General features: G+C 57.8%; 1 protein-coding gene and 1 non-coding gene across 8 annotated transcripts; both read left to right on the top strand.

Moving 5' to 3' along the window:
* Positions 1–3586: 3586 nt before the first annotated feature.
* ADAMTSL5 (ADAMTS like 5) lies at positions 3587–12060 on the top strand. Of its 7 annotated transcripts, none has more exons than XM_070374306.1 (13): positions 3587–3726; positions 4561–4881; positions 5275–5347; positions 5455–5546; positions 5779–5839; positions 5984–6092; positions 7424–7551; positions 7863–7974; positions 8306–8392; positions 8519–8682; positions 8891–9080; positions 9154–9225; positions 9573–12060. In XM_070374306.1, the coding sequence occupies exons 2-13, from the start codon at positions 4826–4828 to the stop codon at positions 9872–9874; spliced, it is 1446 nt and encodes a 481-aa protein (XP_070230407.1). In that variant the 5' UTR covers positions 3587–3726; positions 4561–4825; the 3' UTR covers positions 9875–12060. The 7 variants fall into 7 exon arrangements, with proteins under 7 accessions (XP_070230407.1, XP_070230405.1, XP_070230403.1 ...); XM_070374304.1 differs by having other exon boundaries at positions 5200–5347; XM_070374302.1 differs by having other exon boundaries at positions 5149–5347.
* A 2489-nt stretch (positions 12061–14549) lies between these two features.
* TRNAG-UCC (transfer RNA glycine (anticodon UCC)) lies at positions 14550–14622 on the top strand. Its single transcript has one exon. It is a non-coding gene; the product is annotated as a tRNA-Gly (tRNA).
* Positions 14623–15120: the final 498 nt, after the last annotated feature.

The following is a 15120-nucleotide window of genomic DNA, read 5'->3' as shown; positions in this document are numbered from 1 at the left end:
GTTCAGAGTAGAGTTCAGTGTTGGGAGACCCCATAACCCCTGGGCCTAGGTCTGGGCCAGTGCATGAGTTGGGGGTAGTGAGATGCCACCGCACCTGGAGCCGCCAAACCTCAAACCCACACCTCCCCTGCAGCAGGTGTTGTGAGTTGAGCTCAGCCTTCCCCTCCGGGAATCAGCTGAACCCAGCTGAGTTTCATCCCGGCTGGGGATGCGAGGCTGGAAACCTGGGGGGCAGCAAAGGCTGGGGGGCATGGGCAGGCACATGACTCCACACCTTCACCCCAGTCATATCTCGCCAGCCCTCAAGCGCTTATGTCCTCATGCCAGGCACAGACTTACTGTCTACGCTCCCTGGAGGACCCAGTAAGCGCTGTGTGTTGTCCTTGCAGGACACAGGGCTGCTGTATGCTCTTTCTACAGGACTCAGTGTCTGCTGTATACATTCACTGCAGAATACAATGCCTGCCATAGACACTGTACTCAGTGCCTGCTGTGTGCACTCCTTGCAGTGTGCAATGACTTTTTTTTTTTTTGCAATGACTTTTGTATACATTTTTTTGCAGGCTACATGGACTGTTGCATACACTCCTTGGGATGTTCTGCTGCTGCTGCTGCTAAGTCGCTTCAGTCGTGTCCGACTGTGCGATCCCATAGACGGCAGCCCACCAGGCTCCCCTGTCCCTGGGATTCTCCAGGCAAGAACACTGGAGTGGGTTGCCATTTCCTTCTCCAATGCATGGAAGTGAAAAGTGAAAGTGAAGTCACTCAGTCGTGTCCAAGTCTTTGAGACCCCATGGACTGCAGCCCACCAGGCTCCTCCATCCATGGGATTTTCCAGGCAAGAGTACTGGAGTGGGGTGCCATCGCCTTCTCCATTGGGACATTCAGTGTCTACTAAATGCATTCCTTGCAGGTTGCAGTATCTACTGTATATGCTCCCTGCAGGACAAAGGGCCTACTGGATGCGTGTCTCTAGGATGCAGTGACTGCTGTGTATATCCCCTCCAAAGCCTAATGCCTGCTGTATATGCTCCCTGCAGAACACAGTGCCTGCTGTATGCACTCTGCTGGGCACAATGCTTGGAATATGCAGTCCTCGAAGCCTTCTGTATACCTTCCAGCAGGCACACTGTCTCCACCCCCTGGGGCTTGGGGCCTGAGGCACATGGTAGAGGAATGAGTTTGTCCACTTGGTGGCACTCCTGGTCAAGCCTGATTTCTTTCTGACATGGCCCAGGCCCCAGGTCCCAGCTTTGCACACAGTAGGTGCTCTGCAGAGGGCACCTGTCCTCACCACCACCCCTCTCCTCCTGCCACCCTCTCGAGCCCTGACCCACCAGGCTCAGCCTTGTCAAGGTCACTGCCTCCATCGATGCTGATCCACCAGCCACTGGTCCAGCTCCATCCTTAGCTCACTCACACAGGTTACTCCCGCCTCCTAGACGCCCATTCTCTGAAGACCTCAGGGGACCCCAGTCTTCGTTCTGTCCACACACACACCCCATGACCTCATCCACCACTCTCACCACCACTGTGTGCAGTGGATGCTCATGTGTCCATCTCTGGCCAGATGTGACTCCCAGCCTCTCTGTGCCTTATGCCTAGATCCATCCCCAGCTGACCTCTGAACTTGCCACCCCCATCCCTCAGGGAAGAGGGCCCCTCCCTGGCTGCTCATGCCAGGCTCCTGCCTGCCTCCTCCCATCCAGTCCTCCTGGGATCTGTCACACAGCCTGCAGACTACTCCCAGACTGCTGGGAACCATCCAGTGCTGTCCCTTCCCCCACCCCAGCCCTTGTCCCCACCATGCCTGCCGCTGCCTCCCCACTGCTTTCTGGAGCCCCCTCCTGCCCCCAGAATGCCAGAGACAGGTGTTCCCAAACCAGAGCGCCCCCCACCTCCCATGGCTGCCACCCCCCTAACCCTAACCCCTCTCTGACCACACCTCCACCCCAACCCTGGCTATTTGTTCCAACCACACCAACTTCCCTATGGTATCTTATTCTCTATTCCAGACTCAGGACCTTTGCATATGCTGTTCCAGGTGCCCTTCTGCCACCTCCCTGTGGCAATCACCTTCTAGGGAAGGGCCTTCTTGACCCCCAACCCCATCTGCAGTGAGCTTGGGCTATTTTTTCAGAGCCTCTAGGTCAGAAGGTGGCCTTACACCCTTCTAGGGGATGCCTACCTCACTAGCCTAATTGGTGGGGTTGTTTCCAGGTGCAGCAGCACATGTGTGTGATCAGTCTTCAGTCATGTCTGACTCTTGTTGACTCCATGGACTGTAGCCCTCCAGACTCTTCTGTCAATGGGATTCTCCAGCCAAGAATACTAGAGTGGGTTCGCCATGCCCTCCTCCAGGGAATCTTCCCAACCCAGGGATCCAACCAGAGTCTCCTGTATTGCAGGCAGATTCTTTACCGCTGAACCACGCAGGAAGCCCTCAGTGGCACACAGTAAGTGCTCAATAAGTTCTGGACAAATAAATGGCATTGGACAGCCCTGTTTTGAGCTGCTCCAGGCTGGAGAACAGAGCGGGACCTGCAATGCGCCCTCCCTGTGGTCTGGGCTGGGAGACCCCACAGCGGGCTCCCCGGAGAAGGCGGCACTCAAGCTGAGCCCGGGCCGAGCCCATGAAGAAGAAGGGCCGTCCTCCCTTCGCCCACTTGGTGACCCAGTATCCTCAAGCCGCTCGCCAGGGGGCATCCCGGGGCGACGGGGAGGAGCCAGGGGGAGGGGGTGAGTGGAGGGCGCCTGCGGCGTCCCTGTCAGGGCGGGAGATGAAGGGTACGCAGATGCTAAACCAGGAAAGGGTGGGATGGTGGGGAGCCCTGGGGTAACCCTGTCCTTGCCGGTCGGCACAAAATATCGCGGTGGAGACAGGTCCCGGCGGGCCCCATTGCTTGGCTGGGGAACCTGAGGTCGAGGAGGGCGCGGCCGCAGCCACATGAGAAGGGGACCTCCTCAACCAGGGCTAGCGTCGAAGCCACGGCTCGCCGCCCGAGGCCGTGCAAAGAGGGCGGGAGGCGGGGTGGGGCGCGTCCTCTGGTGACAGCAGCGCCCGGGAATGCGCCAGGCTGGGAAGGGGCTCTCCGCCCCCCACGCCCGGCCCCTGAGGCCGAGCTTCTCCCCAGTGCTCTGGGGCCCTGCGCTGGGGGTGGTCGGGACCTGGGGCGGGAACCCCGCAACCGCAACCCCGAGTGACCTTGAGGGAGGGGTAGGGAGAGTGATTTGGGGAGGGGTAGTGGCCGCGAAAAGGAACCTTCGGGGCGACGCGATCTGGGCGTCGGTGGAGACAGGGCAGCACCCTCCAGGAGCCACAGCAGGGCGCTCTCGGTGTGCGCACATTCCCTGGCCCTGAGCGCTGCGCCCGGAATAGCAGCCCCGAGGTGGGGGTCAGTTCCCGCGTGGCTCCCCTTCCCTGGGCTTCCCAAGGTCACCGGGACCCGGACGGTCGGACACCAGGCCGCAGTCCCGGGGCGGGGGGCGGGGCGCCGCTCGTGCAGGGCAGTCCCCTGCCGCAGATCCGTGCCCAGGCGCGCTACGGCCGCGCGGGGGCGCACGGCGCCACCGCCCCTCCGGACCCCGGCCGGGGCGCGCCCTGGGAGGCCGGGTGGGAGGGGCCGAGCCCGGCTCCCCCCGCCCCTCCTCACGGGCCCCGCCGCTTCCGCTCGCCCAGGGGCCGCCCGGGGAGCCAGGACGAGCCGCCTGGGCTCTGCGTAGCCGGTAAGTCCCTCTTTCTATCCCCCCACTATCGCGGCCAGCGTCTTCTCCCCAACCCAAAGCTGGGGTTGAGGGGTGAGGCAACCATCCATAGGGTGGGAGGAAGCCCATCCCCACTTCCTCCTGGGGAAACTGAGGCCCGGAGGCGTGGCCGCCCTGAGATTGTACCCACCGTGCGGCTCCTCGGGTAGGGAACCCTGGAGAGTGGGAACGGTGGTCCTTCTGGCCCCTCATGTTGCATCACCTAGACACCCCCCACCGCAACAAGCCAGTGCTAAATAGGGAGCAGTTGTCAGAAGGGCCAGCCCCCTTCCCTCCGTCTGCTCCCCAGCCGGGTCTTTTTCCTGCTGCCTAAGCCAGCCAGGGCTGGCGTTTAGAGATGCAGCGAGTCACACGGCTCTGATCAGACGGGGTCCCACCCCGGGGTTGCCCCCCACCCACCCAGTTCCTCAGTGTTTCTGAGCCAGGAGAATCGGATAACCAGAGAAACAGGGACTCGGGGGGTCTAGTGAGCCGGCCTGCCCCCACTCAGCGCCAGGACCTCCAGGCTGCAGGCCTCCAACGTCCTGTGTGACCTCTGGGCACTGCTGGCTGCCGGGTGCCATGGCCCTGGCCCGAGAAAGGACTCACTAGGTGGCTGCTTCCCTCCCCCTTCCTCATCCAGTGCTGTGGTCACGTGGAGGGTGGGGATGACAAGTGACTCCATCCTTCCCTGACAAATGAGGAAACTGAGACCCAAGGAGGCAAAGTCTCTCTGCCACCCCCTCCCCTACTCCCACACAGCTGCCTCCCTCTTCCCTCCATCATCCTTACTGGTGGCCCCTTTCCCTCTTGCAGGCGGCTTGGGGGCTCCATCCCACACTCTCCGCACATAGGCCATGAGGCACCCACTGGACCAGGGCCAGGTCACTCCTCCCTGCCCCTCACCCCATCCAGGAGCTCCCTGCTGTCCCACATCTGGGAGCTGAGGGAACCCTGGAGGCTGAAGGCCTGCCTGTGAGGGGGTGCCTCTGCCAGGCACCAGCCCCAGCTCCCACCAGCCACACCCTCTGCAAGGTCTCATAGAATACTGGACAGAACCCAGCTGGTCCCCATTGCACAGATGGGGAAACTGAGGCCAGAGAAAGAGGAGCACCTGGCCCCTTGCCATACCAGAAGGTAGGCGCAAAGATGGTGGGGAGAGTGGGGAAGGACCTAGGACCCTAGAGAGACCCGTGCACATCCCTGGAATGAATGATTCCTTCCATGATGAGACACTAAATAAGCACCTACTGTGTGCATCATGACAGTAAACAACCAATAATAATAATTTTTACATTTTCCTTCTCCATACCAGGCTCTGTGCCTCCCATTTTTCTCACCTAATCTGACGGAGCCCTTAAAACTTTCCTATTAGGTGGGCTGTATTATGACTTCATTTTTCAGAGATGAGAAGGGAAATTCAGAGAGGTTGAGTTACTATCTGAAATCACACAGCCAGTCGGGACAGAGCTGGGGTTCAACCCCTGGCTTGCTGGCACCCCCACTGCCGTGCACCCTCTGCCCCCCTAGACCCCGCTCCCTCTGGAACCTCTTGCTCCTGCTGTGGACCTTCCTGAATTGTGGTTTGGGGGGCAACGCTCAGGTAAAAGGGGACATAGGCCCGGGGGCAGCAGGGATGGGGACCTGGCTGCGGCATGGGGTTAGCCAGCCTCCCCTCCAGGCTGACTGTGACTCTCTCTCCCCAAGTAGGGTCTGGGTGAGTGGACGCCATGGGGTTCCTGGAGTCGCTGTTCCAGCTCTTGCGGGCGAGGGCTCTCAGTGCGCAGCCGGAGATGTATCCGGTGAGGAGGCTGCCCAGTAGAATGGGAGGGGGTCCCTGCCCCTCCTCTCCTGCCAGCCCAGCCCAGCCCCTGGCCGCACCCTTGGCCTGCCCACACATGCTGTGACTTTTAATCCCACTGATCCAGCTGGAATGTGGGTGGGGTTGGCAAGGGTAGACTGATGGGCAGGCTGATTTTGGGGAAGGGGTTCCCAGAGGTGCTGACAACAGTCTGGCCCCCTTGCTCCTCATAGGTTTCCAAGGGAAGAGCTGTGCTGGGGGGACACCCATGAGTACCGCCTCTGCCAGCAGCCCGTATGTTCTACCCCACCCATCTCTTAAACTCAGTTCTCCCAGAAGCCCTCCTGCTTCCCTGCTCAAGCCCCCAAATATGCTTAGCACCATACCAGGTGCTCTTGGGGCTGTCCCAGCCTCTGCTGCACCCATCTCTGTCCCCAGGACTGTCCTCCAGGGGCCATGCCCTTTCGAGACCTCCAATGTGCCCTCTACAATGGCCACCCTGTCCTAGGCACCCAGAAGACCTACCAGTGGGTGCCCTTCTATGGTGGTGAGTAGCCCAGCCTCCTGTTAGTCCAGAGGGAACAACTCAAAACTGGCCAGGAAAAGTTGGCTTCTAAAAAGGAAGAGGAACTTGGAGGGTTGCAAGAAGGGGGCATTAGCACTGGGGCTTTGAAGGATATGTAGGAGTTGGTGAAGTGAAGCAGAGAAAGCATGTGGAGTTGTGAAGCAGGGGCAGGAGGAGGAAGAGTCTATCCTGCATAGGGTTGAACACCAAGCTGAGGATTTACTGGGAGTTGTATCCAGAGGCCAAGAGTTCTCAAACTTATACCAGTAGCAGGAAATGTTGTTGAGCTGAAAATAGCGAGTTATATAACTGTGTGCCCAGGGCAGCGTGCCTCCAGATTTAAGGGAAACAGGCAGCTTCAGACGCCACGGTGGGGGTAGACACAGATAAGAAAATCCTGGAATGGAGAAAGTTCCAACCGTCAACTCATGTTTTTTTTTTTTTTTTTTCCTTCACCCTAAGAATTGGAGGAAATTTGCCATGATCTCACTCCCACAGAGGCCCGCCAGGGCCAGCTTAGGCTCTATTCCAGCAGGGTCTGCCAGCCAGCCTCAGGAAGTTGGGAGATGGAGGGAGTTTGAGCGGGGGTGGGGTGAGGGAGCAGGAATCAGGGCTGTGAGCCTGTGGGTGTGATCAGACTATCCATTGTGCCCCGCTGCCAGGCAGAGGGGGAAACAGAGTCCCAAGGAGGGACAGCAACATATTCAGGATATGCAGGGCTCAGCACTTAACAAATACTTTTTATTGAGCACCTGCCGGGTGTAGGGTCCAACTGCTGAGTAAGTTCTGCCCACCACTCTACCCAGAGCCTAGAACATTGTCTGGGAAATGTGCTTGATGACTGTTTGTGGAATGAACATATGAAAGAATGAGTGAAGAATAGGTAATGACGTTAATATTGTGTGTGCATGCTCAGTCGTGTCCAACTCTTTGCAACTCCATGGACTGTAGCCCGCCAGGCTCCTCTGTCCATGGAATTTTCCAGGCAAGAATACTGGAGTGGGTTGCCATTTCCTTCTCCGGATGACGTTAATAATGGGTCCCTAGTATTAAGACTTAACATGAATGAATGAATGAACGAACGAATGAATACATTCTGGCCCAGTATACGAGTCTGGGACAATCCCAGGGAACGGGAAGCAGAAATGCCTAAGGTCCAGTCCATGCTCTGCCTCAGCCTCCATGTGTGGCTTTGGCTGAATCTCTGAGCCTCATATGCCCAAGGGAATGGCTGCCTGGGGAAGACTGGCAAGGAGGGAGCTGGAATTCAAATATAAATCCCCCCACATTCCACCGACTTCTCCCATCCCCAGCACCCAACCACTGCGACCTCAACTGCCTAGCGGTGGGGCACGACTTCTATCACAGCTTCGGTCGCGTACTGGACGGTACCCCCTGCAGTCCGGGCGCCCAAGATCTCTGTGTGGCTGGCCGCTGCCTTGTGAGGATTCCAGGCCCCGCCCCGCCCCCTAAACTCCACCCCGCCTCTTCCCTCCATACCTCGCCCCCAAACCCCATTTATTTAGTTCCTGGTCCTGCTCTCTTCCCTAGGCCGCGCCCCTTATCAAGTCCACTCCCTCCCCTGTCCCATCTATCACTAGACTCCATCCCCAGCCTCCTCCCACGAGGACCTGCCCCCAAGGTTGCATCCTTTTAGGTCTTGATTCGGCCCTCTTCCAGGGTCCCGCCCCTTCGTTGGCCTAGGCGGGCGGGGACCGTCTGACGGCGCGCGTGTCCACCCCACCCCTTTAGAGTGCCGGCTGTGACGGTTTGCTGGGCTCCGACGCCCGCGAAGACCGCTGCGGCCGCTGCGGCGGCGCCAACGACTCGTGCCTCTTCGTGCAGCGCGTGTTCCGCGACGCCGGTGACCGTCTGCCCCGTCCTCGAGTTCTCCCAGAGCCCTTTAAGATGTCCGCGCTGATTGGACAGTCTCCGGGCCAGCCCCCCCCCCCCGTCATTCTGATTGGTCTTTGCCAGATTATCCCGCCCTTCCCTGAACAGACGTGGGTTTAACTCTTTTGCTGCCTCACTTAAAAGGTGGTAATAATCGTTAACTCCAATCCATCGATCAGTACTGGTCTTCGGAGGACCAGAGCCTTGGCTAATCTCCTTACCGCAGCATCTCACTTAATCCTCAAACCAGCCTTCAAATACACCCTAGCTGCTCCCCAACACCTTCCTTCCCTCCCGCCCAGGTGCCTTCGCTGGGTACTGGAACGTGACCCTGATCCCCGAGGGCGCCAGACACATCCGCGCCGCCCACCGGAGCCGGAACCACCTGGGTATCGCAGGGTCCGAGGGAGGAGGCGCCCCGCTGGCCGCCTGAATCCCCCGGGGAGGGAGATGGCAGGGTCGGGGAGATGGGCAAGGCCATTTCCAGGGAGCCCGGGCTGACCCTTCCCTTGCAGCGCTGATGGGGGGCGACGGGCGCTACGTGCTCAACGGGAACTGGGCGGTCAGCCCGGCCGGGACCTACGAGGCAGCGGGCACCCGCGTGGTCTACACCCGCGCCACAGGGCCGGAGGAGACGCTGCGCGCCGCCGGTCCCACCTCCCAAGATCTGCTCTTGCAGGTGGGGGCGGGCCTGAGAGGGTAGCTGGGCGTTGGGGTGGGGTCAAAGAATCTGGGAGGGGAGCAGGGGTCAGAGGGGGAAGGCTGGGGACTACCGGTCAGAGGGAGGAGGCAGGGTAGAGTGTGCGTGGCGGGGAGTGGCCGGCCACTCCCCGGTCCGAGGCAGTGCCCTAGTGTGTAACACTCTCCCCGCCCCGCCTCCGCCCCAGGTCCTCCTGCAGGAGCCCAACCCAGGCATTGAATTCGAGTTCTGGCTCCCTCGGGAGCGCTATGGCCCCTTCCAGGCGCAGGCTCAGGTCTTGGGCTGGTCCCCGCGGCAGCCTCAGCCTCGAGAGGTAGAACCTCAGCCCCTTGAGTCCCCCACTGTCATCCCTCCACGGACCCCGATACCCACTCCAGGTGAGCTGGGGACAGCCTGGGTGGGGGGCCAGCAGGGGCAAGGCCCGCACCCCTGACCGCACTGCCCCTGCAGAGCCCTGTCCACCCTGCCCTGACACCCGCGGTCGTGCCCACCGTTTACTCCACTATTGCGGCAGTGACTTCGGTGAGAGGTCCCTGACCCCATCCCTCACCTGGCCCCCAATTGACCTGAACTTGACCCCTGTCTTGCTGACCTGTAACTCTGGTCCAACTTTACCCTTCACTCCTTGACCTGACTACAACTTGACCCGTTGTGACCCTAATTTTGACTCCCTGATCTGATCCTTTGCCCTAATCTGACTCCTGACCCCTCATTGATCCCTAAGCTGATCTTGACCCCAGGCCACAGCTGACCACAGTCCCCAAGAGCCTCCATTGCCCCACCTGACCCCCAGTTCTGTCGTCTTGCAATGGGTGCATGGTTGGGACCCAGACCCTGTCCAGCAGGGCTCAGCATGGTCCCACCCACAGTGTTCCGGGCCCGTGTGCTGGGCCGCGTCCGCCAGGCTCAGGAGACTCGCTATGAGGTGCGTGTGCAGCTCATCTACAAGAATCGCTCTCCACTGCGGGCCCTGGAGTACGTGTGGGCGCCAAGCCGCTGCCCTTGCCCCCCGCTGGCCCTCCATCGGGACTACCTGCTGGCTGCGCGGCGCCTCATCAGCCCTGATGGCACCCAGGACCGGCTGCTGCTCCCCCATGCTGGCTACGCTCGGCTCTGGAGCCCTGCCGAGGACAGCCGAGTGCGCCTGGCTGCCCGGCACTGCCCTCTCTGAGCCCCCGGACTAGACCTTGGCCACACGTGGGTGACTAGTCTTAAAGTCAGCATATGTCTCCTCTTGCCATAGTTTCCAGGGAGCTAGGCACTGTTTGTCTTCCACCTGCAGCTCTATGACTCTCCCATCATCACACTCAGACACCTCTACATTCAGAGCCGCTCTCACCAGCAGGCCCACACGGGTGGGGACTCACTGAACAGACTTTTAATTCTGGTTTCCTCTCTCACCTTGGCTGCCAGGAAACCCATAGCTGTTCTACACTCAGAGACTTTGTGTCTGCTTTCATTCCCCTTGCTTCACACTCATGTGCTCAGAGACATTGTCACACACAAGCCTGGTCCCAGGAAAACATGCCTAAAGAGATGTTGTAATGGTTTTCCCTCTTGTCCTGCCTACCAGAAAGTTCATCACTGTTTAACCCCCGACACTCTCTCCTTTCACACTGCTACTTACACATGTACTCTCACATTTTCAGAGACACTGTCACAAACAGGCATGACCCCCAGAAAACATGCCTACCCAGGCACTGTAACATACCAATGTCCCCTTTTGCCCTTGCCACCAGGAAGTTCACAGATAATCTTAACAGCTTCAGCAATTTGAGGGTGGGGTGGGCTTTCCTCCAGGCAACCCTGCTGTTCATCCCTTTTTTATTACTATTTAATTTTTACAAGAGCTGTTTAAAAAAAACCAAAAAACAAAAAACAAGCCCAATTACACACACTTGGCCGCAGACACTTTGGAATGCGCTGGTAATGAGATCCACAGTCATGCTCCCTGCTCACCCCCACACCCCCCCCACCAACCCCCGTGTGCACATGTGATCATGTGCCCTTTGTCCTTCCTCCTGGTCCAGCCTCCAACTCTCTCCAGCATGACTGATCCTGGGAGCATTGTGATGACAGGAAATAGATGATATGGGAAGGTGGGGGTTTCTTAGGTCCCAACCCCATCCCCATGCCCCTTGGGGCCACGCATTCATCTCAGGCCATTTCGAGGGGGGGACCCCTCCAGCAGAGTAGGCAGGTCAGTGCCCCACCTTCAGCCTGTGCCCTGTCCTGGTGTTCTGGATGTGGTCTCCTCATAGCTTCTAGAGCCAGGAGGGTAGGCCTAGGTCATGTGGATTGGAAGTGTCTGCGGGGTACCAGCAAACCTCTCCTTCTGCCTCTCCACCCTGAGTGGGGTGGCTCATGCCATCATTTGAGACAACCTGCTCATCTGTACTGTCTGTGGTTGTTTTCCTCTGGGCCGCAGGATGGTGGGAGTGTGCAAGGGGTGCAGGACATGCAGGTCTCAGTGGACTCAACCCTTGACCTTGTGGGTGACTCCGGTCAAGCCCTGCAGCTCTCTGGGCCTCAGTTTCCCCATCTGTGAGTACTCTTTCAGCCCCACTCAGCCCTGACCATGGGAAGCACACCCTTCGGGACTCCTGCCCTACCCCTTCGGTTCACTCGTGCGTTCCTCCAAAGACTATTTATTGAGCGCCTACTGTACGCCTGGGACCAGCAGCGCCTGGGGCAGCCCAGGCCTGGCCCAGTCTTCTGCAAAAAGTGATGAAGCCGGAGGATCTCAGGACCGCCCCCTCCCGCGAGGCCGAGCTGGTCGCAGCTCTGGAGGGAGGCGTGTGGCCCGCGCGCCCCCTGGTGGCAGGACGGGGAAGAAGGGATTCCGCGCTCCGGGTGTTACCTGCAGTCCCCAAGGGACCCCGAAAGGCCCAGATGGGCCCCTCTGCCTCACTACAGTGCGGGGATGGATCGGGGAAGTTGAGTCTCCGGCTTCCTCCGCCCCGGAGCTTTGTGGAGTAGCGCTGCCATCTACTCACCAGCTATCTGGACCGGTTGGCCAGGGCAAGGCGCCTGCCCCGGGGTGGATTGGGGGTGGGGGGAGAAAGACGCCAGTGCGGGGTTCACTATCAGACAGCATGGCCTGTGACCCCACCAGCCGCGACTTCCAGCAGCCGCTCCTTCAGGCGGCAACATTGTTTCCGGAAACGACCATGTAACCAGGGATCGATGGAGCCATTTAAAGACAGAACACATTGCAATTTTAGATACTCGAATTCAGCAACGTAGTTGAGGTCCAAACTAGCATTAGCACTTGCCCAGCAAAAGTTCCACACCGCTTTGACACTTTCTTTTTAAACATGAATAAAAAGGCCAGGTGGTTACATGCAACAAAGGAAATGAGTGACTCAGGATCTGTTTCTTTGTGTATTTACCATCCTCGGGTTTATTAATGACTGTCCACTTGGGTTAGCCACTGGATCGCTGCCCGGAGGGACCGCAGGTGATTACAGACGGAAACTCCCTCTCCAGGGAGGCATGCACAACTGAGTCCACTCAAGCCTCCCGCCCTGGGAATTCTTCAAATGGACTTCCTGCAGGAGGCAATGTTTATTAAAGGATGAAAACTGGAGAAGGAAATGACAACCCACTCCAGTATTCTTGCCTGGGAAATCCCAGGGACAGAGGAGCTGGGCGGGCTACAGTGCAAGGGGTCACAGTCAGACACGACTTAATGACTAAACAATAACAACTCCTTGGTCTTTGGTTCTGTGTAACTTAAAGCTAAGTTCTTGGGACTTCAACTTCCTAGAAATATTTTGAGGTTAATATTGGAGCCAGCTGGACTTCATCTAGCAGATTTGAGATAAATAAGGAGCTATGACAGGGCTTCCCAGGTGGTGCTAATGGTAAAGAATCTGCCTGCAAATGCAGGAGACTTAAGAGATGCAGGTTCTATCCCTGGGTTGGGAAGACCCGCTGGAGAAGGAAATGGCACCGCACCCCAGTATTCTTGCCTGAAAAATTCCATGAGCAGAGGAGCCTGGTGGGTTACAGTTCAGAGGGCCACAAAGAGTTGGACACGACTGAGCACACAAAGAATGGAAACAGGAAGTTTGGAACTTGCGTTCCTGTTAAAACTGTAGTAATCACAACAGCTAATTCATCCTCCCCACAAAAGATTGTATTCAGCAGTCTTGCAGCATGCCAGCTGTGGGGAGCCGGGTGAGATGCTTTTCTTACTGTTTTGAATTCTCTGCAGAGATCACCCCTCTGTTGGCTGAGCTTCTCTCTCACTGACCCTGTACCATCTGGCTGGCCCACAGGAGAACACATATCCAGTTGAGGGGCTGCCCCAAACCCCCGAACTGTCTCACACCCAGAGGGTTAGTCGAGGGCATGGGGGTTAGGATGGTATGACCACCTGGGTAAACAGTTTGGCTGTTTCTGCTATAGTTGAAGTAATGCTCGTGTACAAAGTTGAATTATCATGTTCGTGTCCTACCCTCTAGCATCTGTGAACAGGACCTTTGGGGAAAGGGTCTTTGCAATGTAATTGAGGGTCTCAAAGGAGTACCTGGGTGAAGCCTAAATCCAATGACCAAGCACCTTGAGGAGGCCCAGAAAGAGAAGATACGCATGTGAAGACAGTGGCAGAGATCCGAGGGAGGTGGCCACAAGCCCAGGGATGCCTGGGGACTCCCAGAAGCTGGAAGAGGGAGGAAGGATCCTCTGCTGGGGCATCCAGAGGGAGCACAGGCCAGTGACACCTTGATCTTGGACTTCCAGCCTCCAGATGGTGAAAGGGAGAATTCTGGTTGTCCCAAGCTGCCTCACTTGTGGTAATTGGTGGCAGCAGCCCCTGAGACTCAGAAGTTCACCCCACACCCTGCAGTCTCTGACAGATAAGAGAGTCGCTAGCTCCACTCACCAAAGGCTGCTTCTAGAATGTTCTGAGCAGCTGTCGTCGCAATAGCCCGGACTGGAAACAACTCTAATGCCCATCAGCAGGGGACCAGATCATTCTCTGGCCTTCCTGCAAAATGACATGCTCTCCTCTCCAATGACAAAGAATGACACCCAAGTCACTTCCGCAGCAGCGGGGTGAGTCCGAGTCAGACAGGAGGGGACAGAAGATATCATGGACATGATGCAAGTGACCTTCAATGACAGAGGGGACCAAGGCAGGGTGGGGGCTCCCTGGGTGGGAAGTGACTGGGTGGGGCTGGTCCTGTTGTGTTATTTGCCCCCAAGTTGCTGGTTACACTTTTCCGTACATTTAAATTAAAAACAAGTCTGAAGAGCTAAATAAATATCAGTGCTTCCACCTGGGAGACAGGTGTGTGTATCCGCTCACCTGTACTCCCAGATGAGCTAATGGGTGGTGGCGGAGGCAAGGCCCAGAGACAAACTTCAAGGGGCACGGGGGGCAGGGCAAGGCCAGGTGCAGAGTGAGCCAAGGCCCTGTCTCCTGCCCCAGACCCAGGCCACACCACCAACATCAAACACCTGGGCCAGTGATAAGCAGATGATAAGATCCGCAACCCTAGAGCCAACATGGACTTCTCAGTAGGGTGGGGGATTCATTAATAATTAGCCTTCATCCCTTCCTCCCAACAAATCCAACACCCTCTAGTAAAAGCCAAAGTCCTCACCCACACCTTCCAGGGACCTGCATGGCCCCCCTGCCAGACCCACTTCCTGTCTTGCCCTGGCACTTGCGGTTCCAGGCACATGGGTCTCTCTGCTCTCCCTCTAACCTGCCAGGCATGGTCCTACCTCAGGGCCTTTGCACACCCCCCGTGCCTGGCCCAGTCCCGCCACCCTGTTCATAAAACTTATGCCCTCACTTTCTTCATGTCTCTACTCAAAAGTCACTTCCAGGGACTTCTCTGATGGTCCAGTGGTGAAGACTCTGCGCTTCCACTGCAGGGGGCACAGGTTCAATCCCTGGTCAGGGAACTAAGCTCCCACATGCTGCATTGCATGGCCATACACACACACACACACACACACACAAAATCACTGCCATAGAGAGGCATTTTTCCAACGCTTCCAGCTCCTGCCCTCAGCCCCCTAGCTCCTCACTGCATATTCTCCCATGACACTCTTCTCTTTCTGACCTGTTATGCATTTATCCTGTCAACTGTGACCTCCCCAAATTCTCAGGAGCAGGGGTTTTAGTTTCTCTGGGTCGTTAATCTATCCTAGGCTCCTGGAGCAAGGCCGGGCGTACAGTAGGTGTTCAGTGTTTGCTGACAGGTTGACTGAATGAAATGGACCTACCGCTCACTGGCGGCACTCATGCAGTACCTCCTCCTCCTGCCTTGCTGGAGTTCTCAAGGATGAGGACTCAGGGCTGCCCGGTTGGGGGCTGTGCAGAACTGCCTCATTTTCGTGAAAACTGCCTGTGGTGGAGAAGCTACCACCAGCTGGAGGCAGACTGGGCCGACAAGGGGG

This window comes from Bos mutus, chromosome 7, assembly GCF_027580195.1.
Source record: "Bos mutus isolate GX-2022 chromosome 7, NWIPB_WYAK_1.1, whole genome shotgun sequence".
NCBI classification, from domain to species: Eukaryota; Metazoa; Chordata; class Mammalia; order Artiodactyla; family Bovidae; genus Bos; species Bos mutus.
The sequence above is the reverse complement of the archived record's forward strand: the minus strand, read 5'-3'. Positions and strand labels throughout refer to the sequence as shown.